At 39.1% G+C, this 23,336-nt stretch overlaps 1 protein-coding gene across 13 annotated transcripts in view; it reads left to right on the forward strand.

The window, feature by feature from the left end:
* TERF1 (telomeric repeat binding factor 1) overlaps positions 1 to 22,970 on the forward strand; it is a 36,849-nt gene extending 13,879 nt beyond the window's left edge. For 3 of the 13 annotated variants that reach the window (XM_065895038.1, XM_065895040.1, XM_065895044.1), the window contains 6 exons: positions 3,162 to 3,311; positions 4,053 to 4,165; positions 7,260 to 7,319; positions 9,023 to 9,118; positions 18,506 to 18,608; positions 22,478 to 22,654. In XM_065895038.1, the coding sequence (XP_065751110.1) occupies positions 3,162 to 3,311; positions 4,053 to 4,165; positions 7,260 to 7,319; positions 9,023 to 9,118; positions 18,506 to 18,608; positions 22,478 to 22,654 (699 nt within the window). Of the gene's footprint in view, positions 1 to 3,161; positions 3,312 to 4,052; positions 4,166 to 7,259; positions 7,320 to 9,022; positions 9,119 to 14,989; positions 15,089 to 18,498; positions 18,609 to 22,477 lie in introns of those variants that run through there. The other 10 variants (XM_065895039.1, XM_065895041.1, XM_065895047.1 and 7 more) reach the window with 6 other exon arrangements.
* Positions 22,971 to 23,336: the final 366 nt, after the last annotated feature.

Raw genomic sequence — 23,336 nt, forward strand, 5'->3', positions numbered from 1 at the left:
GGTGTATTTTATACTTAAGGCAAAATTCAGGCTTACGCCTTTCAAGGGCTGAGTAGCCTTGTGTGGCTAGTGGCTACCATATTGAGCAGTGCAGGTGTAGGGAAATGCATTATAGCTTGCTTATTTTTCTGGAGGTTTCTTATGTTATCACTAGTTTTTGTGTGTATGTGTAATGTTAAGGTCAATAGAAGTTAATTTTTCAGTATTAAAAACAAAGTTATGAGAGCAAATTAAGCTTATTCAAAGAAATGTAGTTTTATACAGTTTTTAGTGAACTCTTTATTGAACAATAGCATACCTTTAGTAGAGTCCATGTATCATAAGTGTATAAGTAGGTGTATTTTCACAAAAGGAACACACTTGTGTGGTGACCTCCTAGATCAAGAAACAGAACATCACCAGCACCCTCCAGGCACCATCCCAACCACCTTCTCAAGGGTAACCGCTATCCTGACTTGTAACATCCAAGATTAGTCTTTCTTATTTCTGAACTTTATATAACGGAATCATATAGCAAGTTTATATTTGTAAGAGAGATACATGGTGTTGCTTATAACAATCGTTTTGTTCATTCTCATTGCTTCACTGTAGGAATATACTACAATTTATCCATTCTACTGTGGATGGACATTTGAGTTATTTCCGTATTTTGTCCATTACATTCCTTTACATGTCTTTTGTAGAAAAAATATATGTGTTTCTATTGGGTATATACTTAGGAATAGAATTGGTGAGTTGTAGGATATGCACATACTCAGTTTTAGTAGATACTGCCAGAATTTTCCAAAGTAGTTGTTATCAATTCCTGCAGTAGTGTGGGAGAGTTCCAGTTGCTTCACAGACCTTATATGTGGTTTTCGTTATAGTCATTCAGGCAAATATGTAGTGCTATCGCATTGGGTTTTAATTTCTGTTTCTTTGATGATTAATGAAGTTGAGTACCTTTTCACATGGTGGTTTGGGGGAGAGGGAATCACCTTAATTCACTGAAGGACTGAGCCTTTAGTAAGGCTTATTCTATCTCTAATTTGCCCCTGTTCCTACGGTGTAACCCTCCTGAGATTTCAGCTGGAAGCCTGGTATGTTTATTGGGTTCCCTGCCCTTACTTTTTTGCCTTAGTACTGTGAGACTACTGAAAATTCCACTCTACTTGTACATCACAGAAGAGGAAACATTATGGCCAGTAAGCCTAAGAGAGAAAGTGTTAACCTCACTAATATTCGTAATCAGGTTAATACCAAGTAATATATTGAAATAGCATTTCCTATACTTCTGATTGGCAATGATTAAAAATGTCTTAGGGCTTCCCTGGTGGCGCAGTGGTTGAGAGTCTGCCTGCCAATGCAGGGGACACGGGTTCAAGCCCCGGTCCGGGAAGATCCCACATGCCGCGGAGCGGCTGGGCCCGTGAGCCATGGCCGCTGAGCCTGCGTGTCCGGAGACTGTGCTCCACAACGGGAGAGGCCACAACAGTGAGAGGCCCGAGTACAGGAAAAAAAAAAAAAAAAAATGTCTTAGCATACCAACAGTTGGCTCAAAATGTGGAGAAATGATAAAAGTGCCATACCTTCCTCTCAGAAGGGTAAATTGGTACTTAAGTTTTGGAGAGCATTTTAACAAAATCAGTAAGCATGCATTCCAGCAATTCCACTTCTAGATAAATACCCTAGAGTAACTGTTTTTACTTTCACTGCATACTTTTAAAACCATGAAGCTTTATTAAAAAAATAAAAACTGAAAAAAGAAAACTAGGCTGTACTGTGACAATTGTTCTGGGATAGAGCTTGAGAAGTGGAATTTTTTTAAAGCTTTATAGCCTTATTGTGCAACCAGCATTGAAAGAACTGTTGTCTAAGAAAAACTTGTACTGTGCCCAAGAAGACATGTAGGAAAATGTTTAATAGCATTGTGGTAATAGAAAATAGCCTACATGCTTTCAACAGGCTGGAGGGAAAGGTGAATAAATGGTATATATTTTTTAAATTTTACTTTTATTTATTTATTTATTTTTGACTGCTTTGGGTCTTCATTGCTGTGCACAGGCTCTCTCCAGTTGCGGCGATGGGGGGGGGCACTCTTTGTCACGGTGCGCGGGCTTCTCATTGAGGTGGCTTCTCCTGTTGCGGATCACGGGCTCTAGGCGTGTGGGCTTCAGTAGTTGTGGCACACGGGCTCAGCTGTTGTGGCTCGCGGGCTCTGGAGCGCAGGCTCAGTAGCGCACGGACTTAGTGGCTCCGCGGCACGTGGGATCTTCCCGGACCAGGGTTTGAACCCGTCTGCCCTGGACTGACAGGCGGATTTTTAACCACTGTGCCACCAGGGAAGCCCCAAATGGTTTTTTTTTGTTTTTGTTTTTGTTTTTTTTTGCGGTACGGGGACCTCTCACCGTTGTGGCCTCTCCCGTTGCGGAACACAGGCTCCGGTGGCGCAGGCTCAGTGGCCATGGCTCACGGGCCGAGCCGCTCCGCGGCATGTGGGATCTTCCCGGACCGGGGCACGAACGCGTGTCCCCTGCATCGGCAGGCGAACTCTCAACCACTGCGCCACCAGGGAAGCCCGAAACTTTCTATATTTTGCTCAACTCTCTGACATCCATGTTGATTTGATATTTATAGAATTACTAGTTACTTTCACTGTTGTACAGTATTCCATTGATCAAAAATACCATTTAGGGCTTTTATCAAAAATACCATTTAGGGCTTTACACCATTGGTATAAAGTTAAAACCATGGTAAACAATGCTATATATATTGTTTATGGATGCATACATATGTAGTGCAAGTGTAAAGGAATGCGTGGATGCGCTGAAGTTCTAAATTCGGGATAATGGTTACCTTGAGAAGAGGAAGACCAGGGTGGGGGAGGGTGCCATCAGATTATGGTAGTAAATAAGGCTTCTATTATACAGATAATTATTTATTTCTTAAACTTGGTAATGGATATTTAGGCTCATAAGGTTTTTTAATCCTTTTGCATATGTGTAAAATATTAAATTTTTTTAAGTCAAAAAATATATTGGTGGGCATTTAAAACGGGAGCATTTTTAAAACCTCTTGAGTTTTTGTTTATAAAGTGATTTTTTTCAATTAAATAATATGACAAAATTTCTAGTATTTTATTTGTGCTTTATGTGCTAGTAAGTTTCTTCTGTTTTCTTTAGCCTTTAAAAAGGAAATTGCTTATGATAATCTCTCAGAAAGATACATTCCATTCCATTTTTCAACACTTCAGCTACAACCACATGATGGAGAAAATTAAGAGTTACGTGAATTATGTGCTAAATGAAAAATCGTCAACCTTTCTAATGAAGGTATGCATATTTCAGAGAGATTCTAAACAGACTTAAGAGTAATTGTTACAATAAAGGAGAATACTTGAAATAGAAATTCTTCAAAACTAATGAGAATTTTATTTAGTGATTTTTGTAGAAGAATGTGGTGAAATGTTATAATTAGTGGACTAAAGGGTTTATTGGTTATCTTTGTAGTATTTTTACAACTTTTCAAAGTAAAAGTTGGGGAAATTTTTCAAAATAGAAAGTTGAGGGGAAAGTTATCAAAATGAATTAAGAAATGTGAAAATAAATAGTTTAATTAAATTTAAATGAAATTTTTAGCATATTTTTGGGAAAAGTCAAATTGGACTGAAGAAGGGTCATTAAAATTTTTCTTTTTACATTTTATCCTGTGTTAGCCTCAAAAAGTTTTAATATGTTATACGAGAGCATTAATTTGAGATAGTTTTATTTTAAAATATATAGAATCTTTAAAAAATTTTTTTAAAGTAATCTTTTATCTTAACACTGACTAGAGAGCATTGTCTGTATCAAGTACCTTTGCAAGGAAAGCCCTTCTCCATAATTCTTATTAACCAAGCAGGTTGCTGATGGTGATATCATAGTTACTGAGGAAAATAACAATGCACTGCCCTTTATTGACCTGTGACAAGACACTTGGGTTATGACTGTCAAAGAACAAGAAGGCTTAATTAAATGTTACTTGTTTTAAATGTCTTAATGCATCCCTTCGTATCCTGCAACCCCCTTTTTAAGGCAGCAGCAAAAGTAGCGGAAAGTAAAAGAGCAAGAACAGCAGCTTCTCAAGATAAACCTAATAGTAATGATATTGAATTGGAAACGGAAGCTAATTTGGATATAGGAGAAAGGTTTGTAAATTCCTTAGTATATTTTTTGTCTTATGAATGTAATATCTATGTAAAAGTGATGCTAGCGAACCATTGTTAATAAAAATGATTATCGAGTAGTGGGTATATTGCGTTACTGATGGCTAACATTTGGATGTTTGGGAGTGCTGTAGAGTTAGGGCTTACGCATATTCTGTTACATATGCTAAGCAAAAGTAGAGAGAAAATAGCACTGTGTAGCTAGTGTGAGTGACATCATTTATCATTCTCAGGGAACGTGAACTCTAGAGCAGTGTTGAGGTTGAAAGCCTGAGTCATCTGTGCCCCTTAGTTCTCAAATCCTACATGCCCTCATGTGACTGTGGTACTGAGGGTTATTCTAATATGTTAAAAGATTGTTCATCTTCTCTAAGGGTAGGCTAACTGCTTCATCTGGTGCGCAAGTGCAGAAACAGTGATTTGCTCCAGCGCGGGAGGGAAACAAGCCTGTGTCAGTCCTACAAGTTGAGAGACAAGAGTTCAGTTTCTAAAATTATTTCTTCTTTAGGGATTTTCAAGGGTAATTTTTATAGAATTGGCTTTTACCTTTTGCTTTAGAAACTAACCCTACTGAAGAAGATAAACTCTACCATTATAATGATCTTTTCTACTGAACCTGTGGTCCATTCCTCCTCTTCATCTACCCTTAAACCAAGGCCAAATAGTCAAATCCTTCTGGTCTCTGGATGGATGTATTTGGCAGTGGATGTAATATTACTCTTTTCTTGGGATCATGACGTAAGCGCTGTAAGTCCCCATCTTAACTACTTATTGAGAGGTGGGGATTGGAGTCTGAGTTGGATGGACATGGTATTGGTCACACTTCAGGACTGAGCTCAGTCTTACAGTTCTTTTTGTCCCTGCCTATCAGAGCATGATCTGTTCCTCACTGCTTCATCTCCCCAAGGGCTCTATTGCAGTCTTATTGCTCATTGGGTTTTTCCTAAGACCCATTTTGAGAAGTAGGGATTTCATTTTTATTGGCTCAGTTATTTCATTTCGTTTAGGAAATCAAAGTTTAGTAGTACCAAGACCCAATGCATTCTATGGCCCAGGCTTCCTGCCTACTGTAATACTGCCTTAAAGTAAAGTAAGATTAGAACTTACCGTGATTCTTGCATATAATGAACGTGTTTCCTATGTATTCTCCTAATGTAGTACTACCCACTTATTTCAAATGCCCTCCTAGACACAAACACAGTTCAGTGTGTAAAACAGAGCTCTGGATGTTCTCATCTGTCTCTCTACCCTAACTCTCCTCCTTTACCTCACACATCCAGTTGGTTATCTCCCCAAGTGTTACGAATTCCATATCAGAAATGCCTCTCTAATCCATTCTAGCCATTTATATCCTAGGTTATTACTTAGCTTTGTGCCACACAAATCCATTCTTGATGTGACTTCCAGGGTTACCTTCCCATAAAAATAAATCTGTTTAACTCACTTCCCAGCTTAATGACCTCTGTTGGCTTTCTGTTTCCTACTTGATGAATTAGATTTTGGTTTTTTTTTTTTTTTTGTTTTGTTTTTGCGATACGCAGGCCTCTCACTGTTGCAGCCTCTCCCGTTGCGGAGCACAGGCTCCGGACGCGCAGGCTCAGCGGCCATGGCTCACGAGCCCAGCCGCTCCACGGCATGTGGGATCTTCCCAGACCAGGGCACAAACCCGTGTTCCCTGCATTGACAGGCGGACTCTCAACCACTGCACCACCAGGGAAGCCTGATGAATTAGATTTTATTGCATGGCTTTCAAAGCCGTATATAGCCCCTTTCTGGGTGGTTTTTTTTTTTTCCCCTCATATATACCTTGTCCCTAAGCATTAACCCCTCCCTGCCCACATCCATGGCACTTTCTAGCTATACAACTTGATCTTCAAATATTACAAGTTCTTTCATGCCTTGACTCTTGCTTCAGTTTTGGATTTCCTTCTTTCTCTTCAAGGTAAGCTCTTATTTGCCATTCAAGTTCTAGCTCAAAGTTCACCTTTATAAGAAGTCTTATTGAGCTCTGAGCAGAGTTGTCACTTGTGTGCTCCCACAGCACCAAGTCATACCTCTATAGGAGGACTTATCTTGGAGAATAACATATCTGTTTACCTATCTATCTCATTAGATGGAGAGTTTTTTGGAGGTTCTTAAATAGCTTTGAATCCTTGGTGCCTGGTTCATTACCAGGCATGCATTACATCTTGTGGTGCACTAGACACAGGGAGAAAAACCAAAAACTAGAGACATGGTAAAGGTAAGAATCAAGCAAATATCAAAACCATCCTGGGAGTCAAGTTCACCAGTTTCAAGGCAAGAATGAATAAGACGTAAGTAAAGCAAGGATAGAAACAGAAGTGTGATTTCAAGGTCCGACAAATGCCGGGAAAGATGAAACCCTCATGCTGTCAATACTAGATGAAATATTTTGTTCTGGTAAAGCTTATAAACTATTTGAGGCAATAAGAATTACAGACTTGAAACAGAAACAGTAACAGACATTACATAATTTGTTGTTAAAGTTTAAAGATAGACTTAAATGCTGAAGGAGTTTGAGGGACAGCTTCAAGAAAGTGTGAACATGGAGCCGGACCTTGAAGGATGGTTAAGGTTTTCACAGGTGGATGGAAGAAGAAATGTCATTTCAGGAGAGAGGAAGAGTTCCAGTGAAGGCATCGAGCTGTAGATGGTCATGCTGTGTTTGTTGGAGCTAATTTTAACTATAGCAGAGGGGAGGAATTTTATTAAAAAGGCTGGTTGGAGACTGCTGGGGAGGATAAGAAATTAAACTTGAATTCATAGAAATAAAGATCCATGAGAGAGTTTTTGAAAGAGTGACATTGTGAATGCTCAGTTACAGCTCAATTCTGCTGAACTTATGTTTGGGGAAGACATTGATTTAATGTCTCTGGTAAGCACATCTGGGCAAAAATTATCCATGTTGTAATAGACTGTAAAGGTCTTAATTTTACCAGAGTTTCTTTCCAGAGATACGTTTTATAAGTTGAAAAATGGCTTGATTATGTGGAAAGTACAATCCTGATGAAAAGTTTCTTGTTTACATTCTTACAAATGTTTTCTTCTTTTAAAGTGTTAGTGACAAACAGTCTGCGGTAACTGAATCCTCAGGGGATACAGTATCCTTATTGAGGTGAAGTAAATTGACATTTTTCTTCTCTGTGTTTAAAATCTTTGAAACAATTCATGCAAACCTAGGTAGGTTATAATAACTGCCACGCAAATGGTATGGTTTGAAGAATTATCGCAGGGTCCTACTTACCTCCACAGATATTTAAGACCCTGATGGGTCTTGAAAAGCCAAACTATGGAGACCTGCGTCTTGGGAGCCTGGGTTGTTTCACATTATTTCTACAAGGAGTGCACGTGGAGGGAGTACCTGAACTTAAAGCAAATAATTAGTAAACTCTTATTCTGTCAGAAACAAGGGTGTGATGCTGGGGCAGGAAGGGGATGGAGCTTACATTTCTGATGAATGCCCCAAATTGCGATTTTATGAAATTACTTAAAAAGCTGTTTAATCTATTAGAAATGCTATAACAGACAATGTAACATGTTCAGAGAGCAGAACGTCTGCATGAATGATTTCATAGTGTAGAGCAGTTGGGATGCTAAATGGAACCGTGGGGCGGGGGTGGCTGACTTGGTGTGGAGGAGGTCACTGGAGATGAGGAGTTGAGGGGCCAGTTTGTTATCTGGGTTATCCATGGAAACACGGAAATAATTCATGGTGATGGTGGCACTCGGGGATAAAGAAAGATCTGCGAATCATGGGAGGTGCTTGGAAGGATAATGAATGATTATGGAGCATGGTAGATAGCGATACACCTCAGTGGCATGAATCCTCAAAGGCTAAGATTTCTGTGGAAGCAGGATCCTGAAGGTGGCATCCACTAGGAAGTGGAAAGTATAAAGACCCACCTCTCGGACCCTGTGGTTTGCGGAAGATGAAGCTAATCTCTACTTAAGGAGGCCACAAAGGAGAGAAATATTGTTCCCAGGGGAGAGCTAGACTTTAGACAGACGACGAAGTTGAGACTGGCATTCCAGAGAGCACAGTTGAAAGTTTGGGGATGGCGGGAAAGCATTAGTAGGTTGCATAGAGCACTTACAGGAGTCAAAGTATAGATTTTAGGTGGTGATAAAATAGCTGCCTAGGCTTAGCTGAACTTTTTTTTTCCCCAGTTTAGTCTGTTCCTTTGTAAGTTTGAATAATACAAACATTGCAGTTGTCAAAAAATTCTGTCACATCCTGTATTTCCAAACAGTCTTACCTTTCCAGAAAGCCCTTTCTGGAATCTATGAAGATAAGTGATAACTACCATCATGTATAAAGGAATTTTGGAATTTCTCTAATTGGAATGCCAAAAGAATCTTGATTTCTGAGTAGATGAGATGGAGAAAATAAATGGGAGAGAGGGAAGTCTGAAGAAGAAAAATCTTAAGAGGCTAAAGATTAAGATGGGGCATTAGGGCTTCCCTGGTGGCGCAGTGGTTGGGAGTCCGTCTGCCGAGGCAGGGAACGCGGGTTCGTGCCCCGGTCCGGGAGGATCCCACATGCCGCGGAGCGGCTGGGCCCGTGAGCCGTGGCCGCTGGGCCTGCGTGTCCGGAGCCTGTGCTCCGCGACGGTAGAGGCCACGGCAGTGAGAGGCCCGCGTACCGCAAAAAAAAAAAAAAAAAAAAAAAAATGGGGCATTAGTGCAAGGAGAGCACCAAAGGGAAACAGACCAAAGTAGAAGCAGGTCCTGGATAGAGATTGAGACAAATCATCTACCTTTTTCTATAGCTTTTCTAGTCTTTGCAGAACAAGTCACAAGCTTTTGTGTTTCATTTAGGTCTCACAAAAATCTCTTCTTATCTAAGTTGAAACATGGAAACCGACAACAAGATGTTGGTAAGAAAGAGGAAAGAGCGGAAACTCTTCAAAGTAAGTACATTTATTACAGTTTTCAGAGTGGAGAATCGATACTTGAAAGCGATCCAGCCCTTGACCACACCCCACAACACACAAACACACATCAGAAAACTAAAGCACAAAGGGATTAAATGTCATGACTTCAAAGAGATAGTTAGAGGTGGTGCTTAATTTAGAAAGTTACAGTTGGTTCTTGTTATTTACGGTAATGTTCTATAAGGTCATTGTGAATACTTAGTGAATACTGAATGATTACAGGGGAATACAGGGTTAGGTTCTTTTGAGCCTATGGTTACAACATTTTAGTCAACTATTCAATACATAACCTTGTTTTATGTGTTTCTGTTTATTTATTTAGGCCGCACCATGTGGCATGCGGGATCTTAGTTCCCCGACCAGGAATGGAACCCGTGCCCCCCACAGTGGAAGCACGGAGTCTTAACCACTGGACCGCCACGGAAGTCCCTGTTTCTGTTCAAAGAAACCTTATTTAATATACATTGTTGATTCATTAACATTGAACCCAGGCCAACAACACTGTAACTCTCGCCTGAATGAAGCTTACCTAACCACATATTTTTCTCTGTAAGGAACATCATACATAGCCTTCTTGCACCCAGGAACACTAGACAGCACTTCCACAATACACTTGGGGAAAATTTTAAACAGCAGAATTACCCCCAAAAAAGCACAAAAATATGGCACTAAATAGACCGTAAAAAGAACAATTATTGCTAGCCTGGAAGCTAAAATAAGAAAGCAGAGCTTCACCTTGTTTAACCTCAGCTGGGAACATGAACTCAAATATTTTGCCACTCTGTGCATGTCCACCAGTGTCCACAAAAGCACTGCAAGTTTTGATTTTTGTTACAACTTTCAGCAGGTAGGTGAATTTTCAAATACCAGAATCCATGAATATAATGAGGATTGACTATGTATAGACTCTGGCATTGCAGATTGCATTTAGAATTTATTCCTCATTGCATTTAGAATTTATTATCCTTATAAAAGGCATTGCTAGATTTAAAAAACAAGCAACAATAACCAAAAAAAAAATCTTAAAAGCAGTCTGTAATTATTTTCGATTATAATATAATTGTAAGTTCCTCCTTGGTATATATTCATTCAAAACATGTTTATTGAACCCGTACTATGTTCTAATGCAAGGATTTTTAAACTTTATTGATCCAAATCTAAATACTTACTGATCAGTATAAAAATAATAGATGTACCAACTTGATTCCAGGTACATAGTATGCCTGAAGTAAATATTAATTGAATAAATTTATTCTTAGCTGATGGCTGATGATAGGGCCACTGTTAGCTAGTATTTGTAAATTACAGCTCTAAAACATTTACATCTGTAGATATTATCATCGTCCTCACTTTAAAGATGGTAAAGTTAAACTCAAAGAAATATTTGCTTCATGTTGGTGGAGTTCCTAGCTGCAAAATGACTAGGAATCATAATTCTAGAGTAAAATAATTTGGGGATTTTCCTGGACTTTTAATTTCATAATACAAAGTTCAAAGAAATGGAAACATACACTTTTTTACACTCTAGCTGATCAGTAATTGAACCAATGAAGACCATAATCACATTGTAGAGTGGCTTGACAGTGACTATGGATATTGAACCTAGAAGATCCTGTGAGTTTTAGTACATTTCTTGACTTTCTGTTAGATGTTAGTAATATATACATATGCCTTCCAAAAAAGTCCAAGTTGCTTAAATGTTACCTAGGTATCCTCTTTTTCCTAATAGAGGATATTTATTTTGTTCCTGCTAAACATTTAAAAAAAATTTTTTTAGACATCTTTTAAAAACAATTGTTTTTCAGTTTTGTAAAATTGCTATGTACTTTTAAAAAATCAAGTAATTCAGAAAAATTGAAAAAAAATCACTTAAATGCTTTCTATGCAGAAAAGTCTCACCAGCATTCAGTGAAATGATTAATATTTGAGTTAAAAGCTTTTTATCTATAAGCTCAATCCTCAAAACAATCTGGATCAATACTTTTTTTTTTTTTTTAATCACTCCCATTTTACAGATGAGGAAGCTGAGACAAAAAGAGGTTAAGTGTAAAAAGCCCTTGGTCACACAGGTCATGAACAGGACCAGAGCCAGAATTTGAAATCAGACATTTCTGACTTCAGAGCCCATGTCCTTAAATACTGAGATAGATAGACTGCCTCAATGGAAGAATAGATAGAATCAAAGCAAATAAAAATTTATAAAAATGTGATGAGGTTACATATGTACTTTAAAATATATTTACATTTAATTTTTTGAAGGTGAAACTGAAGGATTCAATGAACTTCACATAAATGCTGTTTCATAAGAAATATATCAGTAAGCCATTATTCTCCAAAATGAAGAATAAATAATATGAATTGCTTTGATAGGTTGGGTCAGTTTGCCTCTATAACTAAATTTCAACTTTAGACTACTGATTGATTTCAGCTGTAATGGGTGAGATTAGCACAAAAATTTTGGCTAAATGTAGTATTCTTTGGAAATACTTTTCCTTACAACTTTGCAGATTTTGCTCCATTATTTTCTGACTTTATGAGCGCTGCTGTGGACAATCTGACATCAACCTGACTTTTTCCCCCTTTGTATATGAGTTGCTTTTTCTTCATAGTTGCCCAAGTTTTTCTAATATGTGAATTTAATGCTATAAATTTTCCTTTAATTACTGCCTTAGTTGCATCCCACAAATTTTTATGTTATATTTCCATTTTCATCAAAATATATTTTTTTATTTCCCTTGAGACTTTTTTCTTTGATCTTCCGGGCTATTAAGAAGCTCTTCATTTGGGCTTCCCTGGTGGCGCAGTGGTTAAGAATCCGCCTGCCAATGCAGGGGACACAGGTTTGAGCCCTGGTCTGGGGAGATGCCACATGCCGCGGAGTAACTAAGCCCGTGCGCCACAGCTACTGAGCCTGCGCTTTAGAGCCCACGAGCCACAACTACTGAGCCTGAGTGCCACAACCACTGAAGCCCGCGCTCCTAGAGCCCGTGCTCTGCAAGAAGAGAAGCCACCTAATGAGAAGCCCGTGCACTGTGACGAAGAGTAGCCCCCTCTCGCCGCAGCTAGAGAAAAGCCCGCGTGCAGCAACAAAGATGCAACGCAGCCAAAAATAAAAATAAATAAATAAATTTATTTTTTAAAAAAAGAAGCAGCTCTTTGTTTAATTTCCAAAAATTTTAGGATATTCCAAATACCTGTCTATTAATGATTTCCAATTAATTCGGTTCCGACCTGAGAATATGCTTTGAGGATTTCTTTCTTTTTCTTTTTTAATTTAAGATTTGCTTTATGGCCCAGAATATGGTCTGTCTTGGTGACTGTTGATGTGCACTTAAGAAGAATGTGAATTTTGCTGTTGTTGAGTGGAGTGTTAGGTCAAATTGATTCATAGTGCTTCTCAGGTGTTCTGTATGCATGCTTATTTTTTGTCTTCTTGTTCACTACTTACTGAGAGAGAAGTATTGAAATCTCCACCTATATATGAATTTCTCTTAATTATTAATCTCCGTTAATTTATTTTTGCCTTTTTGGTCCTCTAGCGCCTGTTAGAACAGTTCCCAATATGAAAATCTCTGTTCAAAATAACTGGTGTGGTTTCCATTAACCTCACCAACACATATGATCTGTTCCTGCACTGATACCATATTGTCTCAATTACTGTAGTTTAGTAATAACTCAGTGTGTGATAGGGCAATTTCTTGCATCTTTTTGTTATTCTTTAGGAGTATCTTGAGTATTCTTGGTGTTTTGGTCTTCCATATTGTCAGGGGGAAGAAAACCACTTTATAGAAGATTGCAAGCAGTGAAGCTGCTACCACTCCATAGGTGCCAAAAGTAGACAACAAGACTTGGGTCAGAGCAAGACGGTTTATTACAGCACAACAGATAGCAACAGCATATGGCATCAGCGTAGTTGTGCTGGTTCCCCTCGCCAGGTCCCAAAGACAGTGCAGTGGACCCAGGTAGATGCTCTGCAGGCAGTAGGTTGTACTGCAAGGAGGAACCTGGGGCCAAGGGCACTTTTAGAGTAAGCAGCAAGCAAAACGTAGCAAATAATCCAGTTGCCTTCCCCTGGAGAGAGTTAGTTACATGGTGGTCAGACCGTGGTTCCCTTGACCTATTTAGGTTCCTGACTAACTGTAGAAACTGTTTAGTATCAGGGAATGAGTAAGCCTTGTTGTACATTCAGCAAAAACTGAAGGGATGCTCAGGGCCCATGATGGACTAACTCTTCTGATACATAATTTTAGAATAATCTTGTTAAATTCTACGAAGAACCCTGTTGAAATTTTGATTTAAAATTACATTGTAGGGGGCTTCCCTGGTGGCGCAGTGGTTGAGAGTCTGCCTGCTGATGCAGAGGACACGGGTTCGTGCCCCGGTCCGGGAAGATCCCACATGTCGCAGAGCGGCTGGGCCCGTGAGCCATGGCCGTTGAGCCTGCGCGTCCGGAGCCTGTGCTCCGCAATGGGAGAGGCCACAACAGTGAGAGGCCCGCATACTGCAAAAAAAAAAAAAAAAAAAAAAAAAAAAATTACATTGTAGGGCTTCCCTGGTGGCGCAGTGGTTGAGAGTCTGCCTGCCGATGCAGGGGACGTGGGTTCGTGCCCCGGTCCGGGAGGATCCCACGTGCCGCGGAGTGGCTAGGCCTGTGAGCCATGGCCGCTGAGCCTGTGTGTCCGGAGCCTGTGCTCCGCAACGGGAGAGGCCACAACAGTGAGAGGCCCGCGTACCACCAAAAAAAAAAAAAAATTACATTGTAATAGTAGACAGTTTTCATTTTTGTTTTTTTAAATTAATTAATTTTATTTTTGGCTGTGTTGGGTCTTCGTTGTCGTGCACAGGCTTTCTCTGGTTGTGGCGAGCAGGGGCTACTCTTCGTTGCGGTGCGTGGGCTTCTCACTGCGGTGGCTTCTCTTGTTGTGTAGCGTGGGCTCTAGGTTCACAGGCTTCAGTAGTTGCAGCATGCAGGCTCAGTAGTTGTGGCTCGTGGGCTCTAGAGTGCAGGCTCAGTAGTTGTGGCACATGGGCTTAGTTGTTCTGCAGCACCAGGGCTCAAACCCCTGTCACCTGCATTGGCAGGCGGATTCTTAACCACTGCGCCACTGGGGAAGTCCTAGTAGACAATTTTAGAGACAGCTGACACAATTATATTGTCTTCCTCTACATGAACAAAAAACATATTTCTTTATTTAGATTGTCTTATATATATTCTTATAACTTGTATATGTGCATGCACACACGCATATATATAGTAAAGCTTATAATTTACTACATACGGATCTTGACTGCATTTGCTGGATTTATCCCTAAGAATGTTAAATATTTTATTACTATTGTAAATATTATCTTTTGACTATTTTAGTTAAATATTTTAACTGTTGCTAATGTACAGAAACACTGTTGAGTTTTGTTTATTGATCTTATATGCAACCACCTTGCTAAACCCTTTTTAATTCTATGTGTATATTCTTTTAGGTTTTCTGTTCAGTTGACCTTTAAACAACATGGGGATCAGGGGCACCGACTCCTGTGCAGTCAATGCATCCTGCTATCTCTGCCTCAAAAACAAAAGAATTGATAAGTGATTCACCTGAGGGCAGGAAGCTGAAACAGTTAGCAGAATCAGAACTCAAACCCTAGTTCTTTTGATTCCACATATTGTGATCGCTAATCGAACACAAACTCTTCCCCACACTTAAAGATCTGTAAAATGAAAATACAGGTACTATGTTTATTGAAAAAAAAAAATCCGTGTATAAGTGGGCCCATATAGTTCAAACCCATGTTATTCAAGGGTCAACTGTACACACAATTTTCTTTCAATAATTACCATTCTGTTTCTTTTGAGTTGCATATACATTTATTTCTTGTCTTACTAAACTGAATAAGAGGGAAAGAGGGAAGGGTTTACTTCTTACGCTGTGTCAAATACTCCTTAAACATTATATTAAGAAATTACAACAATTCTATAAGGTAAATATTATTCCTTTTTTAAACAGATAATGAAAAGGCAGGCACTAGGAGGTGAGATGACGTTTAAAGGCATAAAAGAATCAAGAGGGCTTCCCTGGTGGTGCAGTGGTTGAGAGTCCACCTGCCGATTCAGGGGACACGGGTTCGTGCCCTGGTCCGGGAAGATCCCACATGCTGCGGAGGGGCTGGGCCCGTGAGCCATGGCCGCTGAGCCTGCGCGTCCGGAGCCTGTGCTCCACGGCGGGAGAGGCCACAACAGCGAGAGGCCCGCGTACCGCAAAAAAAAAAAAAAAAAAGAAGCAAAGCTAGATACAGACTATACCTCATGACCTATGTTTGAGCATCCTGTCTTACTTAGAAATTACCCAGATATCCAAAATTATACTTACCGTTTATACTAGATTTTAAAGTTAACTAAGGATCTTGGGAACTATATTTAAGCTGACCTATTACAGAACCTAATTACTGCTGCTATCAAAAAGTCTGTCAGAATTATACTTCAGTTTAGTTAAACACATATTTTTTTTTCTTATTATCTATTTTTTTTTTTTCTTATTATCTATTTATACATACTAGTGTATATATGTCAATCCCTATCTCCCAATTCATCCCACCACCCCCTGCCCCACTTTCCCCCTTGGTGTCCCTATGTTTGTTCTCTACATCTGTGTCTCAATTTCTGCCCTGCAAACTGGTGCATCTGTACCATTTTTCTAGGTTCCACATATATGCGTTAATATACGATATTTGTTTTTCTCTTTCTGACTTACTTCACTCCGTATGACTGTCTCTAGGTCCATCCACGTCTCTACAAATGACCCAATTTCGTTCCTTTTTATGGCTGAGTAATATTCCATTGTATATATGTACCACATCTTCTTTATCCATTCGTCTGTCGATGGGCATTTAAGTTGCTTCTATGACCTGGCTATTGTAAATAGTGCTGCAGTGAACATTGAGGTGCATGTGTTTTTTTGAATTACGGTTTTCTCTGGTTATATGCCCAGTAGTGGGATTGCTGGGTCATATGGTAGTTCTATTTTTAATTTTTTAAGGAACCTCCATACTGTTCTCCATAGTGGCTGTATCAGTTTACATTCCCACCGACAGTACAAGAGGGTTCCCTTTTCTCCATACCCTCTCCAGCATTTGCTGTTTGTAGATTTTCTTCTGATGATGCCCATTCTAACTGATGTGACGTGATACCTCATTGTAGTTTTGATTTGCATTTCTCTAATAATTAGTGATGTTGAGCATCTTTTCATGTGCTTCTTGGCCATCTGTATGTCTTTTTTGGAGAAATGTCTGTTTGGGTCTTCTGCCCTTTTTTTCTTTTACACTTTAAACATCTTACAATTTTAGTTGTCACTCATACCTCAGGAAAGGGGAAAAAGAAAGTAAATATATTAGCTTGGTAGAGTCTTTGGTAGAATTAAGAATATAACTGGGCAATACCTTGCAATTCTGTAGTACAGTATCACAAGTAGTGTATTGACATTGATTCAACCAAGATATAAAGTAGTTGCATCATCGCAAGGATACCTTGTGTTGCCCTATTATAGCAGATATAACTGTTTTAAAAGTTTATTTTTTACTTCTGGTCGGTACTACTATAAATTCTAAATAATATGTTTGTATTTGCATTTCTTTCAACAATTGCTCTTAAACTAGGAACTTTAATACTCACTTCCAGAGTTTTATTAGTTTTTTTTTTTATTAGTTTTAAATCTACTATTGGTTGTCTTTATAACTCGAAATAATATACTGCTATATTTTATTTGATTTTAGATAATACCTCCTGACTCCCTATAATGTGAAAGGAGGAAATTACCACTCCTTCACCTCACTTTTCTTCTACCCACGTTTTCTGCCTTCTCACTGCTGTCCTCTATACCCTACTTTTACATTGTCAAGGTTTACAATATTGTACATCTCTTTTATGTTAATTAATTTTTTTAACATCTTTATTGGAGTATAAGTGCTTCACAATGGTGTGTTGTGTTAGTTTCTGCTTTATAACAAAATGAATCAGCTATACATATATCCCCATATCTCCTCCCTGTTGCGTCTTCCTCCTACCCTCCCTATCCCACCCCTCTAGGTGGTGGTCACAAAGCACCGAGCTGATCTCCCTGTGCTATGCGGCTGCTTCCCAGGAGCTATCTGTTTTACATTTGGTGATATTCATAAGTCCATGCCACTCTCTCACTTCATCCCAGCTTACCCTTCCCCCTCCTCGTGTCCTCAAGTCCATTCTCTCTGCCCATTTTTTTTTTTTTTTCTTTCCTGCGGTACGCGGGCCTCTCACTGTTGTGGCCTCTCCCTTTGCAGAGCACAGGCTCCAGATGCGCAGGCTCAGTGGCCATGGCTCACGGGCCCAGCCCCTCCGTGGCATGTGGGATCTTCCTGGACCGGGACATGAACCCGTGTCCCCGGCATCGGCAGGCGGACTCCCAACCACTGCGCCACCAGGGAAACCCCGCCCATTTTTTGATTGGGTTGTTTTTTTAATATTGTGCTGCATGAGCTGTTTATATACTTTGGATATTAATCCTCTGTCCGTTGATTCGTTTGCAAATATTTTCTCCCATTCTGAGGGTTGTCTTTTTGTCTTGTTTGTAGTTTGCTTTGCAAAAGCTTTTAAGTTTCTTTAGGTCCCATTTGTTTATTTTTGTTTTTATTTCCATTACTCTAGGAAGTGGATCAAAAAAGATCTTGCTGTTATTTATGTCAAAGAGTGTTCTTCCTGTGTTTTTCTCTAAGAGTTTTATAGTGTCCGGTCTTACATGTAGGTCTCTAATCCATTCTGAGTTTATTTTTGTGTATGGTGTTAGGGAGTATTCTAATTTCATTCTTTTACATGTAGCTGTCCAGTTTTCCCTGCACCACTTATTGAAGAGACTGTCTTTTTTCTCCATTGTGTATCCTTGCCTCCTTTGTCATAGATTAGTTGACCATAGGTGTGTGGGTTTATCTCTGGGCTTTCTATCCTAGAATGGCCCTTATTCTTGACACCCTTTGCAGGAGCGGTTCTGCCAGGCCCAGGTTGGAAAGGAAACACACACACCCCTGATTTTCAAAGACTGATCTTTGCACTATATCACGCTGCTTCCAGATTTAAAGGAAAAAAACTACACAGAGTTCTTTTTTTAAAAAAATAGCTAACCAGTAGATAGGAATTTCATGGTAACCTTTAAAAATATTCTTCTGGGACTTCCCTGGTGGTCCAGTGGCTAAGACTCCATGCTTCCACTGCAGGGGGCATGGGTTCAATCCCTGGTCGGGGAACTAAGATCGCACATGCTGCACGGTGTGGCCAAAAATAAAAATTATATAATTCTTTTAATGTGAGACAATTTTTGATGACAGCATTTCTACTTTTAGGTGGAAGAAAGAAAAAAGTGAAGAGTAGGCAAGCCACTGAAAGCGAGAGAATACGTGTTTTAAATAGTCAGCGTCTAACTCCTGAAAAACATCAACCTAGAAAAAAACAGGTATGTTTATTATAATAAATAATACTTGATATTAAAGTCATAACTTGAATAATTGTGATTATTTCACATTATTTCTGTTCAACCCTAAAAAATCTTGAGGATAAAATGTTTTCTCTTTGCCATCTTTAACTCTGCCATCTTAGATTTGTTGACCAATTTGCCTATTCAAAGTTCACCCACATTTTAAAGGTTTTCTTAAGCTGGATGTTAGTGACATTTATTTAGAATTATTGTATTACTGTCATCATAAAATCAGTTCATCAGATGTAGGGTGGAACTTAAATCTACTTGATAAGTTTTTATATTTGTATCTTCCTAACATAGATTCTATTTATTTACTTATTTAATTCATTTATTTTTGGCTGTGTTGGGTCTTCGTTGCTGCGCACAGGCTTTCTCTAGTTGCAGCAAGCAGGGGCTACTTTTCGTTGAGGTGCACAGGCTTCTTATTGTGGTGGCTTCTCTTGTTGTGGAGCACAGGCTCTAGGCGCATGGGTTCAGTAGTTGTGGCTCATGGGCTCTAGAGCACAGGCTCAGTAGTTGTGGCGCACGGGCTTAGTTGCTCCACAGCATGTGGGATCTTCCCGGACCGGGGCTCGAACCCATGTCCCCTGCATTGGCAGGTGGATTCTTAACCACTGCGCCACCAGGGAAATCCGAGGGCAGGCTTTGTTAATGAGAACAGAATGCTCTGGATGTATTTTGAAATGGGTATTTTCCTCTTCCGCCTGCTCGAAGCAGGAGGAGATTATTCTGTCGTCTTCACCATGAGAACCTGGTGGGGCTTTTGGAGAGAAAACTCACAAGTTTGTGGGCCCCCTAAGATTGGGCCCCTGGAGTTTTTGACTCAAGCTTGTTCACAATGAGCCTCCCTCAATTGGTCCATCACAGTCAAATGTTCCTCCCAGTACTGGCCCCAGCTGTGAGCTGCTTCTCCTGGCCTTCTGCTTCCAGTAATCTATGATTCTCAGTATCCACCTTTCTGTTTGCTCTGTGACATTAATTTTCTGATGGATCTAGGAAGAGTTATTGACTTTACAGTTTGTTCACCATTTTTCTTGTTATGACGACTGGGGTGATATTTCCAAGCTCTCCAGGTTGCTCTAAAATCCAGAAGTCTCTGCCTCATACATTTTATCTTTCCCTGTTGTTCTTCTGGCAACAGTTCTAAATGGGATTATAGGCGTTATTTATAGGTATATATCAAGAAAAGATTCTGTCTTGTATTTGAAACAAAATATGGAATATCAACTACGTAACATAGAATACAGGTGATATCATCTATCACTATTTACTATGTCAAAAAACAGTTCTGTGTCTGGTTTTATTTTTAGCTTTCCACTGTTGGCTTTTTGGTGGGATAATTTGTTTCAGATGAGTAAATGATTTTCTCTTACTTTGTGTTGAGATTTTGGTTCTTTAAAATTTTTTATTGCAGTAGTCTTGCACAGTTTCTTCTTGGACAGTTTCTTCTCGCTGCATTTGTATGTTAAACAGACAAAGATATTTTTGCCTGCCTCATCACAGTTTGAAAAGAGGCCTTCCTTTTGTAACTTTATTCAAGAAGAAAAGTAAGAGCCTTTCTACAATAAAGACTTTTTTCCCGTAGATGGTATGTAATGGGAATTACGATACAATATTTTGTTTGTTTGTTTGTTTTTTGTGGTACGCGGGCCTCTCACCCGTGTCCCCTGCATGGCAGGTGGACTCTCAACCGCTGCGCCACCAGGGAAGCCCTACAGAGCTCTTTTTATCTTGCAAAACGAAAACTCTGTACCCATTAAAAATAACTCCTCATTCACCCCTACCCCCAAGCCTCTGGCAACCAACTTTTCTACTTTCTGTCTCTGAATTTGACTGTTTTAGGTACCTCATATAAGTGGAATCCTACAGTATTTGTTCTTTTGTGTTTGACTTGTTTCACTTAGCATAATGTCCTCAAGATTCATTTACATTGTAGTACATGTCAGCGTTTTCTTCCTTTTTTAAGGCTGAATAATGTCTCCTATTTATATACCACATTTTGCTTATGCAGTTCTCCATCAGTGGACACTTAGGTTGCTTCCACCTTTTGGCTATTACGTGTAATACTGCTATCAACAGGGGTGTACAAATTTCTCTTCAAGTCTCTGCTTTCAGTTCTTTTGGATATGTACCCACAAGTAGAATTGGGTCACATGGTACTTTTAATTTTTCAGGAACCACCGTAGTATTTTCCCTAGCAGTCACACAGTTTTTCATTCCCATTAACAGCACGTGAGTTCCAGTTTCTCATCCTCGCCACCACCTATTATTTTCTAGTTTTTTTTTTTTTTTTTAAACATCTTTATTGGGGTATAATTGCTTTACAATGGTGTGTTAGTTTCTGCTTTATAACAAAGTGAATCAGCTATACATATACATATGCTCCCATGTGTCTTCCCTCTTGCGTCTCCCTCCCTCCCACTCTCCCCATCCCACCCCTCCAGGCTGTCCCAAAGCCCCGAGCTAAAATCCCTGTGCCTTGCGGCTGCTTCCCCCTAGCTTATTTTCTAGTTTTTTTGATGGTGAACATCCTAATGGGTTTGAGGTGACATTTCCTGGTGGTTTGGATTTGCACTTCCCTAATGATTAGTGATGTTGAGCATTTTTTTCAAGTGCTTATTGGCCATTTGTATATCTGTTTTGGAGAATTGTCTACTCAAGTCCTTTGCTCATTTTAAAAAATTTATTTGTAGTAAAACATAGCATAAGACTTATCACCTTAATCATTTTTAAGTGTATGATTCACTGGCATTAAATGCATTCACGTTGTTGTGGAACAACTTCTGGAACTTTTTCACCTTGCGAAACTGAAACGCTCTACTCAGAAGACATTTCCCCCTTCCTCCCATGCCCTGGCAGCCACCATTCTACTTTCTCTTTCTGGGAATTTGACTACTCTAGGTATCTCGTGTACGTGAAATCTTACAGTATTTGGCTTCTTGTGACTGATGATGAGTGGATTTTTAAAGCAGATGTGAGTCAGCCGGGGAGATTATTCGTAGTTCAGACACAGTAAATAATCACTCAGGTGACCATACTGCTTCTGAGCATGTCGGCAGAAGGGGTGGCTAGTTGGTCACCTATAGCAAATGCCAGGTGTCAGCGATCTGTTTCTGTGTATAATAATGAATTTGACTTTTAAAATTCTTCAGTCATTTTCTCCAAAAACAAAATAGTGTTTTTTTTAACTAGTTTGTGTTAGTTCTCAAAAATCTGTTTTAGAGAAGATTTGAGTTTTACGTGTGTGTGTACTTTGCCCAACATAGACGGAACAGGGTTTTCACTGAGTTCATTAGGGAAGAATTAAATATTCATCAGTTCTCGGTATTTGTGAATCCTACATATCTCTAATCTATTAACAGTTGTAGAAAAGCATCCTAAGAGACAGTGTGGGCTTAAAGTCAGATGAATTGGGTTTGTGTTTAGCTCCGTCGTTTTGTAGCTGTCTGATCCTGGGTGGCTGAGCCATAGTGTGTTCGTGTAAAATGAACAGTGACATAGTCAGGACCCTTGACAATATCACCACGATAAGACCTTACAGAAACCTGATATGTTTACAGAATTTCTTCCACCGTTAGGAAATTGTAACATGATACTGATAAAAAAGTTGTATTTATAGTAGATATGTTATTTAAGGAATTGTTTCTGTGAATAACTGTTCTACGTTTTATCTGCTTTGGACGGATGTTAACTAGACTTATTGTGGTGGTCATTTCACAATATATATGAATACTGGATCATTATGTTGTACACCTGAAACTAATAAAATGTTATTTGTCATTTATACCTCAATTGAAAAAAACATAATTGTTTCTGTGAGTAACTATCTTACTTTTCATCAAAAGGCATGGCTTTGGGAAGAAGACAAGAATCTGAGATCTGGCGTGAAGAAATACGGAGAGGGAAATTGGTCTAAAATACTATCACATTATAAATTCAACAACCGAACAAGCGTCATGTTGAAAGACAGATGGAGGACTATGAAGAAGCTGAAGCTGATATACTCGGACGATGAAGACTGAGTGTGTTTGTGGAGCCCGATAAGACGGCAGTTAAACATTTTGATTCCTGCATTTTGCGTGAAACTTGGTGGTCATTAATGTAGCTTAAAATTTTGTTTAAAGCATTACAGTATTTTTCTGCGGCACAGTCATTTAATATGAGGATTTGTGTTGTAAGAGCAGGATTATATACCATCATTGTATTCTTTAAGAATCTTTTCACTCTGATAAAAAAATTAATTTTTTGAACCCTAGCGCTTTCAAAACTCCTACCTCCAAACCCTGTTCCAATAAAAAGGTGAAAGCCTGGTAAGAGAAAAAATATATTGCTATTAACCTATTCTGTGTCTGTGGGCTGATTTCAACTCCATGACACACATAAAAGTGAAGTTTCTAAATCAGTGAATAGGCCTTTGACATAAGGGGTAATGATTTGATCTATGGCCTTAATATATTAATTACTAAGATATTTGCTTATAGAATGATAAATATACAAAGTAATCTGTGAGTTATACTTAAATTTTTCTTTTGGTACTTTCATATAAAGGAAAAAACTTGAAAATAGTAATACCCATAGGACAGAGTTTATACTACTACTAAGAATAGCTTATGTCTCATTTAGGTACATTGGATTTTTGTTCTAGTGTTAAAACTTTGACAAAGATGGTTTTAAATAAAGCTTCTTTATAACCTGGTGCCATAA

Source organism: Phocoena phocoena, chromosome 17 (assembly GCF_963924675.1).
Source record: "Phocoena phocoena chromosome 17, mPhoPho1.1, whole genome shotgun sequence".
Lineage (NCBI taxonomy): Eukaryota > Metazoa > Chordata > Mammalia > Artiodactyla > Phocoenidae > Phocoena > Phocoena phocoena.